At 46.6% G+C, this 18,060-nt stretch overlaps 1 protein-coding gene across 6 annotated transcripts in view; it reads left to right on the forward strand.

Moving 5' to 3' along the window:
* The window catches only part of DIS3L2 (DIS3 like 3'-5' exoribonuclease 2), a 366,495-nt gene that overhangs the window by 254,004 nt on the left and 94,431 nt on the right, over positions 1–18,060 (forward strand). For all 6 annotated transcript variants that reach the window (XM_045078897.1, XM_004773468.3, XM_045078901.1 and 3 more), the window contains one exon: positions 9,173–9,285. In XM_045078897.1, the coding sequence (XP_044934832.1) occupies positions 9,173–9,285 (113 nt within the window). The remainder of the gene's footprint in view (positions 1–9,172; positions 9,286–18,060) is intronic.

The following is an 18,060-nucleotide window of genomic DNA, read 5'->3' on the forward strand; positions in this document are numbered from 1 at the left end:
ACCTCTTTTAAATTTGTCTATTAGAGACTAGTAACTATATTTTGTAGAGAGGCTTTTTTAAAATAGAAAAACTCACAGAGGGGTGTGAAAGTATGCTGAAGTCTGGTTTTCAAACCTGTGTCTGTGGGAAATGGTCTGGTGGGATCGTGCACGCGTTCCCTGCACGCCACAAGCGGGAGCAAGGGGTGGGTTCCTGGGGCTAGCCTCACACGCGGGACTGGAAAGTGATGACAAGCCACAGGCTGTGGCTGTAAACTGGAGTCACATTTCTGGTGGGGAAAATAGTTGTTTCTTATGTAGAAGGAACACGCCTGCCCGTGCTGCTTCAATTCCTGAGCTCACCTTTAATCGAAGTAGCCTATAAAGTGCTTTCTTCACCCTTGTCTGCCAAGAGACTGGTCAGGTGAGCTGCCACAGCTCACTGCCCTTGCCCAGGCCAGCCAGTGCTGCTTTCTCTTGCTGTGTGGCGGGGAATCAGGAAACAGGATAGGACAGAGCAAGGACAGAGCATGTTGTGGGTGTGTTTGATTGAAAGAGAGAGAGAGGAAGGAAGGAACGAACGAATGAACGAACAGAGGGAGGGAGGGAAAGAAATGAAAAGAGAAAGAAAGAAAGAAAGACTGTGAAACAATCTATTTATGATAGAAATGTTCGAATTTACTCATAATCCTACCACTCAGAGAAAACCATTGTTACCAAGAAATATGTTACCATATTTCTTTCCATTTTTTCCTTTTATTTCTTTTTATTTATTTTTTATTTTATTTTTTAATTTATTTTTATTTCTTTTATTTTTTTCCATTTTTAAGCCGGGTTTGCATTTTTTATTTTATACTTTTTATCTTTATTGCTTTTCCAGCTTTTGAAAGCTGGAAACATTACAAATGTGTATGATGTAGAAAAGAACAGTCCCCATATCCTTGGCCTCCAGAAATCATCACTGGCGACATCTTAATTCTGCTCAGGCAGTAACCCTCTCTTGCCTCTGTTGGCTTGTCCGTCTTTGAAAATTTGTAGCTAGTTTTACATAACTGGGTTTTTCCCTTTTAAATTTTTTTCTTTCCTTGGCTTCAGTCCCTGCAAACTTTTTTTTTTTTTTTTTTTTTTTTTGGATAGAGAATTTTGAACATGCACAGAAGTAGACAGAATAGTATAATGAAACTCCTTGTTCCCACCACCCAACCTGGCAAACTTGAAACCATGACCAATTTATCCCATCCACCCCCCTCTTCCCCCAACCTCCATTTCCACCCTTAATTATTTGAACCTACAAACTTTGAAACTACCTTCAGAGGTCCTTCTTGGCACCTCTGACTTCTCTCTCCTTTGGCATTAAGGAAAAGACCAAATGCCTGTCCTCCTGCACTCAAGAGCTTTGCACAAGCCTGAGCTCCACACACCGTCCCAGGCCTGACCAGCTGCCGTGGGCTTTCTCCGCTCACTCCTGAAACGCCTGGAAATTCCCAGACTTTGGGTGTGCCAGCCTCACAAGTTTAGCTCTGCATTCTCTTTCCTGTTAATGAAGGAGGCCATTGCTCAAATCATTTGGAAGGGGAAAAGTGGAATTTACTACCTGGGTGTTCCTCTTCCATGCTGTTCATATAAATTTAAACTTAGATTCCTGAGAATTAGATTGAACATGACAAAAATTGCTGTGTGGGCAGTTGAGTTGAGTACTTGCAGATTGATAGAGCCCTTTGTAATAATGAAGGGAAAAGGTTCTCTAAGCTGCTTAGTTCCAGAAGGTGAGCTCACCAGTCAAGGAGCTTGCAACAAAAGGTCCTCATTAACCCATTGCTGGATGACAAAAGGAAAATTAAAAGAGACAATGTGCAGACTCTTCAAATCCTGGCCTTCAGGAGTTGTATAAGAGAAATCCTCTTATACAACACCCTCCTCATGCATGGGTGCCTTGCATTGCATTCAGATTTCCTTGTCCCAGATTATTTTCCCTTAGACTCCTTTCAAGTTTGTGAAATATCTTCAGACCGTTGCCACGCCATGGCCATGGAGTACTGCCATGGCTTGCTGTGCCAGTGGTCAGCTTTTGTGTTACAAAACCAGATACCACACAGAACTGGAACACGTCAGAGTTTGAGTTGTCTCTCTTACCCAATCAGTGTTTCCACCAAAGCGAGAGGGAATTTGCTTACCCCAACTAAAAAACGGAGTTTACTGTGTGGCTACAAGGTGATCCAAGCCCAAATTGGTCCTCAGCTGTGACTCTGGCTCTGAAATGCCAGGGGCCAAACTAAGGCCAGGCCCGCACCCTGGCTGGATGAGCTGCTCTGAAGGAGGCCCTTTACCGCTGGGCAAGTCTGGACAGCAGACGCTGTCCCTTTCTCTTCATTCTCTCCATTGAATTCCCCTTCCTGAGCTTTCAAGAACACAGTTTTCTATCTCTTAAGACTCACGTTGTTGGGAAGACTGGCCACAGGGTCAAGAGGGTGATCCAAGCAAGAACATCACTTTCTCGTCACGTAGGCTGGATGGAGGCCAGTCTGTGAGACAGGAAACCCAGTATCTGTGGCATCTGTCACTGTGTCTCCTTGGTTAGGCTTCTTTTCCTCATCTACGTTTGTCTACCAAACGTAACATATTACTTCCCTGAAGGTGGCTTGAATTTGTTTGCTCGGGAACACCATTCCTAAGAGAATACATTCTTCTTTGCTCCTTCTTTTCAGTTCAGCAAGACCTGAACCTGCATTCATAGGAGCACGATGGGCAGAATGAAGAGGTGATAAAATGAGACAGTGAAGGTGGTATATTCACTTCTCTGATCATAGTTCTCTAGTGGTTTCCCACTGGCCTTGAGATAAAATCTAAGTGCTTCATCCTGACCCAGCAGACCTCTCTCATCGGGGCCCCAGCTACCTCACTAGCCTCCTAGGTTCCAGGACTCCCCTTCTTTCTATACCTTCAGGTTAGCCAACTTGCTCCCACCGTTGACCCTTTGCTCTGGTGAATCTGTGCTCCTCTCTCCCCATGTCATCATGTGAGGAGGTCCTTTTTAGACATATAGGTCTCCATTTGTTTCCTCAGAGAGAACTTTCTTAACTAAATCTGAGATGGACCCCAGGCATTCTCATCACCTCAGCCTATTTTACTTCCTTCAGAGTCCTTTTCACTTTCCTGAGTAATCTTACCATTTATTTGCTTGCTCCTTGTCTTTCTTCCCCACTAGAACATATGCCCCACAGAGAAGGGATCTTATCAATCTTGTTTGCTTCTGTGACCCCAGTAGCCTGGAAAAGTGCCTGCTATTTGGTAGGATCGTAATAAGTGTTTGTTGAATGACTACGTTTGGGGAAGGATATGGAGGATTATGAAGTGTCTTAAAGCCAAGCCAATATGGTAATTTAGCCTGAAGGAGAGAAGCTCTGGGAGGCACATGCTGTCTAAATATTTCAAAGCCGGTTGCAACCCAAAAGCAGAGCCCAGCCCTGCTAGAAGAGACCTGCCCTTGCACTCGTTTCTCCTAGCCACGTTGCTGTCCTCGGAAGAGTTGAGTTCGTTCTGGGCAGCCCCATGGGGTAGAACTGGGCCAAAAAGTGGAAGCCGTAGGAAGACGTATTTTGGTTATCTGAGAATGAACTGGATTACGCTGAGAAGTGGTGATTCCTTAGCCACCTGAGGTGTGCAAACATAGATCGGTCTCACTCTGGGAAGACCTGGTATGGGGAGGACTCTGCACCATTAGACCAGGCAGCACTGACAACCCCTTTCATCCTAGAGTGGCAACGAGTCAGCCTTGTTTTTGGTTATTTTCTTATTTGTTCAGGAGATCTCAGACACTTGACTATGTGCTCAGCTCTTTCCCTGCCCTTTGTGCAGATGACAGAGGATGGGGGAGATACCTTGTGACCTTAGCCCTGTGAAGTGGCCGGGCTGGGTGATGGTGCAGGGAGAGTGTCAGATGCTGGGGGAAGACACAGAGGACGGTCTGGATCATCAGGGAATGCCTGCTGGAGGGAGTGGGCTTTATGCAATGGTCTGCGGGGCCAGCAGGAGGTGTCGAGAAGAGAAACAGAGTGACAGGAAGGTTCGTATTTTGGAAAGAGCATTATCTTCAGTGTGTAAAATGGACTTGAGAAATGTCAGGGAGAACAACACGGAAGTTGTTAGATCTTCTTCAGGGAAATGGTGGCCCTGGCCACAGAGGGGACGGTGGGAAGAGGAGAGACAGGCAGATTTGGGAGCTCGAGTTCAGAGTGATTGGTCGACACAGGCTGAGACAGGCCTAGTTTCTTTTAGGCTTAGATAGTGATGGTACCCCTTTTGCTTTAGTGAAGGTGCTCCCACTTCCTGGGGTGGAGAGCACAGGAAGAGACATGGTTCTGCCAGGGGTAGGGACTTTCAGAGGTGTGGGTGTGAGGTACCCGTGGGACAGTTGAGGGGCATGTCAGTCTGGAGCTCAGAGAAGTCTATCTAGACTGGTGGCAGAGAATTAAGGAGACCGAAGCTCAGAGATGATGCTTGAACCACTGGGAGGGCATGAGACAATCCAGGGAGAGAATAGGACTGCCAGAGAAAGCAGCTCAGGGTTGAGCTTGGAGGCACTCCATCATGTAAGGGACAGGAGAGGAAGAGGAGCCTGGGAAGGAGCAGTCACACTGTCAGACATGCTCAAGCCAAGGGAAGCATGTGTCAAGGAGGAAGAAATCACTAGGCTTCAGATGCCCTGTAAGGTCAGGTTAAGTCAGGCCTAAAAAGGTTTGGAATTAGCAACATGAAGACCCTTAGTGACCCAGACTAAAGCAGCCATTTTGTGATGAGATACATTTGGCAGCATTGTTCCTGAAATTCTGGGTTAAAAGCAGCATCCTTCTGGGTCAAGAAGAGCCCATCACCACTGTCAGGTCTCAGCAGTGAGTACAAGTGAATTCAAGTGATCCAAGTCTGGCAGGCCCTGGTGGCACTCCTCACTCTTCGGAGGGGTGGCCTGGGATGTCCCCACCTGCACCAATGGTGCCGCCCTTTCAGTTGCTGTGGACAGTCCCACCGCTGCCCGCTGAGGAGGACTGACGGCTGAGGAAGGCAGCTAGACACTTAGCGGCAGTTGGACCCTGATGCCTCACAATTAAGTCAACCCGGAGCTGATGACTTAGAGTTGCTGGACCGCCAGACTGCAAGTGGTGAAGGGGAACAGCCATGGGAACGGGGAGAGACTGCAGGGACAGGGATGTGGCTGGGGACAAGACTGGGACAGGTCACCAACAGGATTTCTGAATCCCTGGCCACGAATGGCTTCCATTGAGTCTCCCTAGAGATAGGGAGCGATTTTGAGCTATGAGCCACTGAGGCGAAAAATTGACTTGTATCATCTTGTCTTGGAGTGAGTGGGATGCAGGTAACAAAAGGAGCAAAGACTCTGAATCGGACCTGGGTCTGCATCCAGGGGTGATTACTTCCTAGACAGGTAACCTTGGACAAGTGACTTGGAATCTCTCTGAGCCTCAGATGATTCATCGGTGAAATTCAGTGTATGCACCTGTGTGAGAATGAGACGAACATCTGTGGAGCCCCAGGCACGAGGAAGACAGTAAATCAGCAGCCACTGCTGCCATCCGTATTGTCGTTTTCGTGATTGTCATGGTCAGCATTGTGTCGGAGTAACTGTTACTGATTACAAAGCGCTTTCACATGTTCCTGCTGAAGTGACAAGAGCGCTTCAGAAGTAGAGCAAGTGGCTTCAGGTCGTGAGTGCCCCACCCTGGATGATGCGTCAGGGGCCACCTGGCAGGGACACTGTTGGAAAGGGGCTGAACTGGCTGGGAGGCTGGCTTACACAAGGTGGTTTTTAAGCCGCTGCTTTCGTTTCTATTTGTGTTTTCCTTGGATGCAGCAGCTCTGATGTCCTCTCAGGTTCATTCCAAGGAGCATTTGTATTCATTTAAGTTTGTGGGCACTGAGCAAAGGCAAGCCAGCCATGGCCGGCCTCGGGGACTGTGCCTCCCTCTGCCTCCCCAGCTTTCCCGAACTTTCAGGGCTTACCTTAGCCCCAGTCAGTCGGTGAAAACTTTTTCATATACAAAAAAAAATTTTTTTAAGAATCCTTTTATATGGAAGATAGTATTTTTTTAAAACATCGAGTTGGTCCTAAGTGTCTTGGCAGCAGATACTACAGAACATTTGGATTTATATTTTCTCTTCATAGAATAAAACCTTCAGTGCCACACCTCAAGAGTTCTGCAAGTTCACATTATGTAAATACATGTAATAAAATATTTACTTAGGGTTTCCACAAAAGACTGTCCAAAGGGGAGAATAAGAGAGCTGCTCTTTGCAGGTCTTAGAGGCTCTGCTGGGAATTCTGAGTGAAATCTAAGCCTCTGAAATGTGTTTTGATTGGCCTCCTTCATGTTTTATCTCCTGTAATGAACTCTTTGTCAGTTTGTCAATTTTGACTAAGGACAGAAAGTTCATGTGTAGTAACAACACACAGACTGAATTTAAAATTATGGTTTATATCATGATGTAATAATCCTCTCTTTTCCTTCAGTCAATATTTACCTGTTAGGCTAATACATTATAATTCTGACTTCAAAAGAAGACACTTTATTTTACCTTCCCCAAGTGTTGGTTTTAGATACTTGTAATATCAAAATTGAAAGCTGAGCCGTCTGAGACTCTTGGCCACTTCCTCTTAGGGTTGAGTTCCTCGATCATCGCAGGGCAGGTGCCCCTGCTCCTAGTGACCCAACAGCTGAATGGCTCTCAGAGTGAGGCGGCTGAACTCTGAGCCACACCGGTTTCTCTCTGCTTTCCCAACGCCCCTCTCGTCTGTGGGAAGTGGGTCTATCATATTATCCCACAGCCACTGAGATCTCTTAGACGCGGACTTTGGTTTTCCCCAATGCATTCATGTTACAGGACTAGGCAGAAAAAAAACAATGATTGCCCTGTAGGGAGGGTAGTCCCTATAGATGAGGAATAGGGAATCTTAAATTATGTTCTGTCCCCGAACCCCTTATTTTAACTACCCCATGCTTAAACTGTTTTCCATTTAAAAAAAAAAAATAGAAGGAAGAAGCGTCCTCCAGAGATTAAGGAATAGGAGGATAATAAATGGCTATGAAATTCGCAGATAAAACGTGTGATACTTTCGGATTGATCATCTAGGCAGACAGGAGCAAGTAGTGATGTGCTCAGAAGCTCTTCTGAGTCAACTTGGGTATCAGTCAGGACTCTTCCTGGGAGTCGTAACTGAAAGGGAATTGATTGATTCGTGAACTGCCAAGTCCATAGGTAGACTGGTTACAAGTTCAGCTGGATCCTAGAGTTTAAATGAGGCTATCATGATTCTCCCCTTATTGCCTAGACCTGTTATTTTCCATATTGGCATGATCATGTGACAAAGATGTTTCCCTGGCAGCTGCAGGCTTATGGCAGTCCTTACTGTCCGGGGTCCCAGCAGAGATCCCTTTCACTGAAGTTACTATGAATAAGGATAGGGTATGGTGGAATCACATCAAGCATATATTTAAAGATTTTATTTAGTTATTTTAGAGAGGGAGAGTGCATGCATGTGAGTGGAGGAAAGAGCAGAGGAGTGGTGGGGGAAGAGGGAGAGAGAGGGAGAGAGAGAATCTGAAGCCAACTCCGTGCTCAGTGTGGAGCCTGATGCAGGGCTCCATCTCACGATGAGACCACAACCCAAGCTGAAACCAAGATTTAGATGCTCAGTCAGCTGAACCATCCAAGCACCCAAGCATATATTTAAAGTTGAGCAAATTCACCTTTGTGTTGGTATCGTCAGTGTGCCTCTGTCTGCCCATGACGCGCTTGTTACACTATACCCCTACTTTACATGTGAACTCTTTTTTGTATTCTGTCCGCTCTGTCCATTCTCATATGTGTGTGTGTGTGTGCATTTGTGTATAATCACAAATGCTGTATTTGAGATCTGCTTTGTGGGATATTCAAGAGTAAATCTAAATTTATAACTTAACCATCCCCTCAACCCCACTTTAAGTGTAATTCCATCAGCCTACATTGCCTGCCCATCTCTCTGGCAGAACTGGTGGGCAGGGCCCGCTCCACCAGAAAGGGACAGGGCAATTCTGTAAGAGAAAAAAGTAGGTCTTCTACCAGACAGGAAAAAACAACAGGCAGACAAGCCTATTGTTAATTCATTCACTCAACAGGTATTTCTTGAGTGCCTACCATTTTTCAGACATTCTTCTAGGTACTGGGCCTAGACCAGTGAACTTTACACAGAAGGTTCTGCCTTGCTGGAGCTTACATTGTAGGAAGAGAGGCAGACAGTAAATTTATAAGCCAATAAAGATACACTGTGATATCTGGCAGAGATGAGTGCTCTGAGGAAAAGAGCATGGTAATCATCTTCATTCATGGATTAGGTGCTTTGACTGTGGAGGTAGAAGAAACAGAGGGCAGAGAATCTCTTCTTGTTCCCAGATTCTCTTTGAATTAATCCTTGTATGGTAAGAAGGATTTTGATAAGCAGGTCCCATTGCAATGATGCCAAACATAAAAAAAAACAACAACAACCATGAGCCAAGCAAATATGTCAGTGGGATGAGGTAAGCTGTGTCCTAGGAGCAGAAGAAGGTTTCCCATGATGGCTGCATGCAGACATGTGGGGGGGCGGGTGGAGCACTGAAGGCTGGCAAGGCAGGTTGTGGGGAGACCAAGCAAGGACATGGCTTAAAAGGCTGGGGAGTGGCATCACCAGATCCCTGACTGAGAAGATTCCAGGGCTAGGTAAGAAGGGGCAGAATCAAGGTAGGAAGGCCAGGCGCAGGGCTCAACATAAAAGACTGTGCTCAGAATGGACAGAAAGTCCTTAGAAGCAGAGTCTGCAGGATTCAGGGACTCACTCCTTTCTAGTGCCCTGAAAGGGTCCCTTTGCCAGCCAGAAGGAGCCTGCTTTGGCAAGTCCGCTGATGTTTACAAACACAAGAGGCCTTTAGAAGCGGGAAACGTCTTGCGAAGATGGTTAATGTTGTGTCTTGAGGATAAAAATCTCACCATCTGCTAGGATATAGTAAGGAAAGTAACCATGTGAATCCCCGGGAAGACTCGAGATGGTGATCCGCGCTTCGAGGCCCGTGGCCTCCGACAGTGCCACACAGTCCCAGGAGGGATTCCTGGGAGGGATGACCTTGCTTTCCACACCACACTGATCAGCCTCCTTCTGCATTTACAGGCAACTTTGAAGTGGGGGTTCACATCGCAGATGTCAGTTACTTTGTTCCGGAGGGATCTCCCCTGGATAAAGTGGCTGCTGAGAGAGCTACAAGTGTCTATTTGGTTCAGAAGGTAAGTATCCGTCTCCAGTTTCTGGGAATTGAAGGACAGCCTGTTTGGTCTGCTTCCATAGTTTCTCTTTTCTTACCCCCGCCCCCCGCCCAAAAATGGTCATGAGAAATAGCAACCTTGTCTGAACATCTTTTCTCACATCTAATGAGATCTTTAAAAAGCAGGGTTTTTCTCCCTATAACGTGAGCTCCAGCAAGTGTTGGCCCTTGGTGGTTGCATGTTTTCCTTATATATTCAAGAGGAACTATATCATGGCTAGACACTGGGACCCATCTCAGGTTCCAGACTGGCCCTGCCACCTGAGTTAAGTCAGACAGGTGCTCAAGTTCAGAAAGAAATGAGGAACGGTAACTGCCTTCAAAATATTGTTCCGAAGCAGGGCTCAGCAGACTCACCCCATGCCAGCCACAGTTTTTATGACGTATTTTTGCAATACAGCCACGTGCTATACTGTGGCATTTTAATGTCTGTGGCATTGTCACACGACAACAGAATAGGATGAAATGCCTTTTTTAAAAAAATATTTTATTTATTTGACAGAGAGAGAGAGAGAGAGAGATCACAAGTAGGCAGAGAGGCAGGCAGGGGAGGCGGGGGGGTGGGGGACGGGAAGCGGGCTCCCTGCCAAGTAGGGAGCCCGCCCGAGGTTATGACCTGAGCTGAAGGCAGAGGCTTAACTCACTGAGCCACCCAGGTGCCCCTGAAATGCCTTTTGAGAAAACATTTCCACCCCTGCTGGAATCAGCTCCTGCCTTGCCCTTTCTCAGAGACGAGAAAGGATTCCATCTGAGAAGATCTACAGATGACAAATATGCATGTGAGAAGATGGCCCACATCATACATTATGAGGGAAATGTAAATTAAAATACCATTATGATCCCACCCAAAAAAACAGGCACTATTCCCTGTTGTGAACAGTAGCGTGAACAAGTGAGTCCTGTGGATTCACACAGTAGGATTAGAGAGCCCAAGTGCAGGGGGATTGCCCACGATTCTGCATCTGGGTCCTGATTACCTGAGCTTTCACTTAGTGAAAGGGAACAGACTTTTCTTTTATGACTTGTGCACTAGTATGTGTGTGTTTTATACTTAAATATAAATGTTTTTATTTTGAAAGCTTTTTGGGCGATGACTTTCCCTCCACTCGGGCTCCTTATAGAAGTATAGGTCTGGGTGGCTCAGTGGGTTAAAGCCTCTACCTTTGGCTCAAGTCATGATCCCAGGGTCCTGAGATTGAGCCCCAAATCGGGCTCTCTGCTAGGCGGGGAGCCTCCTTCCCCCTCTCTCTCTGCCTGTCTCTCTGCCTACTTGTGATCGCTGTCTGTCAGATTAAAAAAAAAAAAAAAAAAGTATAGGTCCCCGGCCTATGCAGACAAAGGAACCACTCCAAAGCCAAGCCCCTCACTCATAGCTTGGCTCTCCCGAGAACAGAGCTCTGACGTTCGTACATTGTTTACACTTAATATAACCTCAGGTTGAAGAGATCCCATCCATACCTCCTGCCCCAAAATGGAGTGACCAACTCTGGCCTTTGTCTGGCCCAAGGCCTCTGAGAGAAGGGAGATCAGACTCCAGAATCCCCTCTATCCACCAAACTATGATGTTATGATGGGAAGAAAAACAGAAATGGCAATCTCTAAGACTTTTAAGACCACAGAAAGTGAATAAACATGAGTTGCTCTCTCCATATAGAAAAGTTTAATAACTCTGTTTTTCAGATTCACATATTTAAGAATTTTGGACACAATTAGAGGTTCTTCTAAGCAGGTGATTTTCTCTTACCTAGCTCTTGCTTTCTCCTTTTATAACCAGGAATTATGTTTCAAAATCAGAAAATGGAAAAATAAAATGGGGTTAAATAACAAAGCACATTTTCTTTCCTCTACTTTGTGTTCGTGATTGTCACAGTTCTAGGACTTCTCAGGGCTGCAGAGTTGGGGCTCTGCTCCTGAGCTCTGAAAGTGTGGAGCTGGATGGAGGAAGGGCCCGTGTGCCCCCGAGTGACTGCGGGCTCCTGCTGCCCGGCTCAGCTCCCACGTTGGCAGGAGCAAGTGGTACCAGCCCGCAACCTTGGACAGCAGCAGCTGTGCATTCTGGTTCCTTTGAACCACTGCTCTGACCTTTCTTCCTACTCATTTTTGTAAAAAGGACTGTGTCCAGGAACTTTTCTGCTGTTTTCACTTTACTTTGCCTATAAAGGCCTTCTTAAAAGCTGGATGAGCTGCTTACCTCTTCCTCCAGATTCTCTGCTTTCTCATTTGGCAGAATCATCTCTCCCAGCTTTATCAGATAGAAGGAGGGGTGTGTGTGTTGGGGGTGGGGAGCCGGTTGGTTTCCCACCTTAGAGGGAATGTGGCACCAATTTGTTTTCATTCAGTGGTACTGGCTTGTAAGTAGCTGATACTGGAATTACAGTCTAAGCTTGATTTGGGGAATTATCCCACAGATCAGGACTACACAATAAAACTGTTATTAGGTCCAAATTTCATTTTACTGTCTTTAAAATGAGATTCTTTTTTGGGATTTTACTCCCAGTAATAAGTATTTGGTTATTTTCATTAGCCATAAAGTATACTCAGGAGAAAAGATAAATTGAAATAGTGTCCATTTAAGTCCCATGAAAAGGACACACTCTTTTTTTTTTTTTTTAAGATTTTATTTATTTATTTGACAGAGAAAAATCACAGGTAGGTAGAGAAGCAGGCAGAGAGAGAGGGGGAAACAAGCTCCCTGCTGAGCAAAGAGCCTGATGTGGGGCTCGATCCCAGGACCCTGAGACCATGACCTGAGCTGAAGGCAGCGGCTTAACCCACCTGAGCCACCCAGGTGCCCCCACACTCTTTCTTTTTGACAAAAATCAGGCATCTGTTAATTAAGGGTATAAGCGTCTACCTGAGTTTAGGCCTGTCCTTCTCAGAAGGTCATGACATCTACCCAGTTAAAGATCTCCTGTGTTCCCCGAGAGGGAAATACAATGAAACTGTGAAATGTAAAGTAATTTTTAAAAATAAGTGAGTTAAGTTTTAAAAGCCAAAGAAACCCTAAACAGTTGAAACCTGAAGCTAAATTGTCTGCCTGTTGGCCCCAGCGCCCGTGTTATTTTAGGTGTGAAACAGCTCAAATGAAAGTTCGCCCATAAATCTCTACGATATTTTATTGGTACTGCTTTATAATAGAGATCAAAGATTGGGATTGGAAGCCTGTCTTAACGTGGAGTCCAAAGAGTTTTAAGATGTTCCTTTCTGACCCCAGCAGGTTGTCAGAGTGTTGATGTTTTGTTAACGTCCAGCTGTGTAGCAAAGAGTTGATCCCATTCAGAATTCATGGAAGTGTTGATATGAAAAAGAAAACTCTTTCAACAGAGATGTTGGCTGGCAAGTGAATTATCTCTTTCCTTTCAAGCTGTTTCAGTGTGCGAGTGGGGAGCTAGCTGAACCTTACTGTTAAAACCTTGAAGTCCTCAGAAAAAAGGAGAAAAACTCCCTAAGTTCTCAGGCTCTGACAGCCAATGGGCTCCGAAGGCGTGAAGGAGTTCTCGGGGCAGTGAAGGCCTGGACTGGAAGGGGCAGAGGAGGGGCCTGCTGCCGCTCCTGGCTGGGTTGCTGACATCTGGCTCCCCTGAGCTTTGGAACCCCCCCTGTTGCTGCTAGTCCCCCCGATCCTCTTTACACGGATGATTGATTCTTCCCCCTCTGTGGCCCTTTCCGTTGGTCACAGGGCTGTCCTGGCTAACCCGTTGCTGAACTTGGCCAGCCTGCCTGCTGTGGCTTTAGCAGATGTTTCTGCTCTCTGAGGCTAATACAAGATTTTGTAATCTTATTGGTACCCCCACCCAGCTGCCTTGGGCAGTGGCATATGTATCTAAATGATCAGTGTCTCTCAGCTCTCCCTAGCCCTGGTCCAGAATGCTTAGAAAGTCAGTGTCCCGTCACCATGTCCCTTTATTCCGTAACCAGCTTTTAAGCCATGCCCTGACCCAACTTTGATGCTGGCTTGAAACATGCTTAAAGTTATGAAGCTCCCTTTAAGCCCCTTTCCTTTCTTTTCCTGTTGCCTGCAGGGCCATCTATCTTCATCTGGCTCCTCTTTGTCGAGGACCGGCTGTGTGCCAGGTGGCAGGTGTGAAAAGATGGGAGAGATGCTGATCTTGCCCCAGGGAAGTCAGAGCAGGTGGGCACGTAACTCACACAGTGCATGGGGCCACCTGCAGTTACAGAAGTCCTCCCAAGGTGAGGGATTATTCGGGAGGAGAGAGAAGTTGCATCTCCCTGGGTTGGTGGTAGGAGAAGAGCTTCCACGAGAGCCAAGATGGCTTCACAAAGCAGTGGATTTTTGAGCAGTGTTTCCAGTTTTGAGTAAAAAATTTCTAGGTGGACATGTGAGTGAAGAGGGCATTCTAGGCAGCGGCTCAAAAAAGCATGGAACATTCAAGAAATGGCATGAGTTTGGAATGGCTGGGGTCTAAATTGCAGGAGAAGCCAAAAGATGAAGTTACAAAGAGAGGCCTAGAGTGGCAGGCTAAGGAGTATGGACTTCATCTTGAGGACAAGCACAGGGAATGGACAGGGTCTCCTTTGTCTCATGTAGAAAATCACCTTAGCAACCATATGGTTGAAAAACAGTGAGGCCAGAGGGAGGAAAATTGTTATCTGTACCAGGCCTCTTTCTCTCAGCCCTGGCCCCTTGAACCTTTGAATAACCACCCCAAAATACACAGGGATTTTTGCTCACTGAATTTTAGGAGAGTGTATCAACATGCCAGTGTCCAGCTGGACCCCCAGGAGAACTAGAGCCATAGGTGTCTTTAGCCTGGTGATAAAATGGACATCCCAATGGGGTGCCTGGGTGGCTTAGTGGGTTGGGCCTCTGCCTTTGGCTTGGGTCATGATCTCAGAGTCCTGGGATCAAATCCCGCATCAGGGTCTCTGCTCAGTGGGGGGCCTGTTTCCCCCTTTCTCTCTGCCTCTCTGTCTACTTGTGATCGCTTCTCTGTCAAATAAATAAAACCTTAAAAAAAAAAAAATGGGCATCCCGAACAAGGAGCCCCCAACTGTATCCCCTCCCTGTATAGGAATCCATATCACACAACAGAGACTCAGACTAGGCAAACAGGGCAAGTTGGCTTCCCCCTGTTGTCTTTGCTTTCCTCTTGGAGATAGGGTCTGGAGGCCCTCTGCCAGCCTCTCACTGAGAGCTCTTGGCCACTGTTGACCCTTGGCTGCTGATCATGGAGGGTCCAGACTCTGCTGGAGACCTCTCCACCCCATTGAAGGTATTTGGACCCTCCCTCATTAGCAGGACAAGCAAAAACTGGACATTGTCGAATTCAGTTTTTCAGCTATTGGAAAGATAAAGGCCGTGTGTCCTACTGTAAATGGGATTGCAAATTATCGTTGAGTGGAATAGAGTAAGAAGATGCAGAAGTCTGGAGAATAATAAGGAAATCTGACCCAGAAAAATTTCTGCTCCAGAACTCTGCTGCTGGTTTAGGAGACTATTAGCATGTAACCCGAGAGAGACGAGTATGTCCATACTTGAAGTTGGAGAGGAAAGAGGAGAGATTTAGTTGTAAAACCTACAGAAGAACCTGGAAACTGACTGGGTAGAGCAGAGGGAGGAAAGTGGAGAAATCAAAAAGTAACACCCAGTTGTGTTCTGTGGGAGGGGTGTGTGTGAGAGAGTATGTGTGTGTGGTTGTTGTTTGCTTGCTTGTTTAACTGGTAACAGGGTGCTGCTCTTAACAGAGATAAGAAATACACCATAGCAACAGGTGCAGGGAAGAAAATGCTGAACTTTGTGTTATTCATGCCAAGTATGCAGGGGACGTCCAAAATAAGGTGTCCGGGGGTACCAGGGGGAGCAGGTAATAAAGGGATCTGGAGTTATAAGGAGAGGCAGGGCTGGAAATGCAGTATGTATGGGACTCGTGGATCAGTGGGAGTGTAACCCCAGGAGTAAGGGAGGGACCCGAGGAGCACGTGCTTGGATAAGAAAGGGGAGTGGAGGGCAGAGGGTGAGAGCACAGTTTAAGGAGCAGCCGAGGAAAGGGTCCAGTGAGGACCAATGCAGTGGGAGTCTGAGAGTGTCCACTAGCTCTGTGTTCAAAAAGTACATGTGCACACAGTCTGTAATGTTTTACCCGAGGAATGGTCATTTATGAGTGCACAAAAGACAAAGGTTCTGTACCAACATGTTAACATTGTTTCTTCTTAAGCACGGGGCCTCGGGCCTCGCAATTTTTACATTCTCATGTTTTGGTTTGTTATCACCTAAAATTTCTACCACAGACATGTAATTTTTGTAATTTAAAAAGGTCATTTTGAGGGGCACCCAGCTGGCTCAATTGGTAGAGTGTACAACTCTTGATCTCAGGATCGTAAGTTTGAGCCCCGTGTTGGGTGTAGAGATAGCTTTAAAAATAGATAGGGGCACCTGGGTGGCTCAGTGGGTTAAAGCCTCTGCCTTCGGCTCAGGTCATGATCTCAGGGTCCTGGGATTGAGCCCCGCATCGGGCTCTCTGCTTGGCGGGGAGCCTGCTTCCCTTCCTCTCTCTGCCTTCCTCTCTGCCTGCTTGTGATCTCTGTCTGTCAAATAAATAAAATCTTCTAAAAAATTTTTTTAATAAATAAATAGATAAAAATAAATAAAAATTAAAATCTCTATTGAATTGGAAAGTAAAAGGAAAGTGTGAATGAAAATAGGAAGCATGAACTATTTTGAGAACCTTAGTGACATGAAGGGAGACCTCCAGATTGGGAGAAGGGAGTGTTGTTTCTGATTCTAGGAATGGGAGACTGACCCTGTATTTATGGTCTCTGGGAAGGACAGTGCAGAAGAACACATAGCTAATTGAGAAGAGCTGTGGCTAGGGAGGGATTGGATCAAAGCTCAGACAGGAGGCCAGGCTTTGCACAGGTAGGACACTTGAGCTCTCAGGGGACTGAGGTGCCCTTGCCTAACAGAGGAGCAGTGTTGGGAGAAAGGGGCTGGAGGGAGGTTTGGGAGGAGTTGAGTCCAATGGTCTCTCTTTCCTTTGTGGAGACACGTTGAAGTTCTCTGCTAAGAGCCTGGGTGGGGGAAAGCAGCTGGGTAGAAGGTTTGAGGAGTTTAAGAGAGTCTTGGCATGGAGTCAGGGAGCCTGGAGGAAAGAACCAGCCGCAGACAAGGGAAAGGACTGCCAGCCTCCACTGAGGTAGTAGCTGGGCCTGGCTTAGTGACCTGGTCCAGTGACCGACTGCCACTGCTCAGCTGCCATTTACAAACAAAAGAAAGGCACATCGTGAGACTGACAGTGGGGCCATTAGGTTGGCACAGAGACAGGAGGGGAGTTTAAGAACTTCGAGAGACTCATCCATGGGCTCTGTACCTTGGAGTGAAGCTAATGAGAGCCACCATCCAGGGGTCAGAGGATGCCTCAGTGGTCTCATGATGCTGATGACAGCCGGCAGTGTCTCAACCCTAGAAAGACCCGTCTTCTCTTTTCCACTTCTTTGTTGTGTGCTGCGCTCAGCCGCCCGGCCTCTGAGTGTTCCCGGGTGCGGTGGCAGAGGTCACATAGCTCCCGAGCATGCGTAGACGACACATGCTGTGGGCCTCCCATCCCCCAGAGTCACAGGACTTGTATCTGAGAAAGTAACCGCCTGTCTATCCAGCCTGCCTCCCATGAGGATCCCAGCCATGCTATGGTCTTGACATGCTACGGGCTGTGGAGCACCTTCCCAGGGAGCCCGGCAGAAAGCAGGCCTAGCTGATGAGAGGCTGTGACGTCCATGTTGTAGACGTGATTTTAACACCTTCGGTCCTTCACCTTTGAAAGAGGAATAACCTCTATTTCTAAAACTATATGGACATAAAGGCTGTTTTCTCTGAATACCATCTGAATTCTGCCCCAAGATCTGGTGAAAGTTACTCAAAGGATTATCCTTTAAAACTTAAAGAGAACTATCCTACCTGAAAATGTTTTAATGCCTAGCTTTTCATGAGCACTTAGGTTCTTGGGCATCTGGGTATTAAAATGTTATCCTCGGTAGAAGATACAAAGTACCAAGCAGTGCTTGTGACCTGAGCAGCCCCTGAGTGTGCCAGGAGTTTTTAGGAAAGAATAGTCAAAACAGTTCATCTTACACTTAAAATACTAGCTGCCTAGGAAATTCTTATGTAAAGTTGTTTAAATAGAAGCCCGCCATGTATTTCATAAAATGTTTTATGTGTAATAAATAGTAAACACAGAAAGAGAAAGTGGTTCATTTTCTGGGCAAAAGTCAGTCATTTGCAGACAGAGGGCTTGCTGCGTGTCAGATGGGAGATGGAGAGACAGGAACAAGAGCTTGTCCTCATTCCTGAGGATTCTATGGTGTAGTAGAGGGGAGGGGCACAGAAGGAGGTGAGCACACTGTGTTAAGAGCTATAGAAGCCTCTCAGAAGAGCTGGGAGGGTAGAGTAAGTGACAGACTGTTTCCCATCCTTTTTGAAAGAACAAAGGTGGTTGAGAAAACGATTCAGAACACAGTACATCCTCCCCTGGGGGAATCTGGATAAGCCTTTGAGGGACAATGGAGCTGAATCTTCAAGGATGTGCAGAAGTTGGCCAGATGCAAAACATCCAGAAAGATGTCTCAGAGAAAGAATGATCTTGGCAAGAGCGAGAGCAGTGAGCAGGCCTGGCAAGCGAGAGGTGTGCCACGAGCAGCCCTGCTGAAGGGGAAGGCCAAGCCTGGTGACCCAAGGACCTGGGAGACCCTGGAAAGCCAGCCAGCTCGCTTGTATTGAGTATCT

This window comes from Mustela putorius, unplaced genomic scaffold (assembly GCF_011764305.1).
Source record: "Mustela putorius furo isolate JIRA1106 unplaced genomic scaffold, ASM1176430v1.1 tig00000275_pilon_pilon_pilon, whole genome shotgun sequence".
Lineage (NCBI taxonomy): Eukaryota > Metazoa > Chordata > Mammalia > Carnivora > Mustelidae > Mustela > Mustela putorius.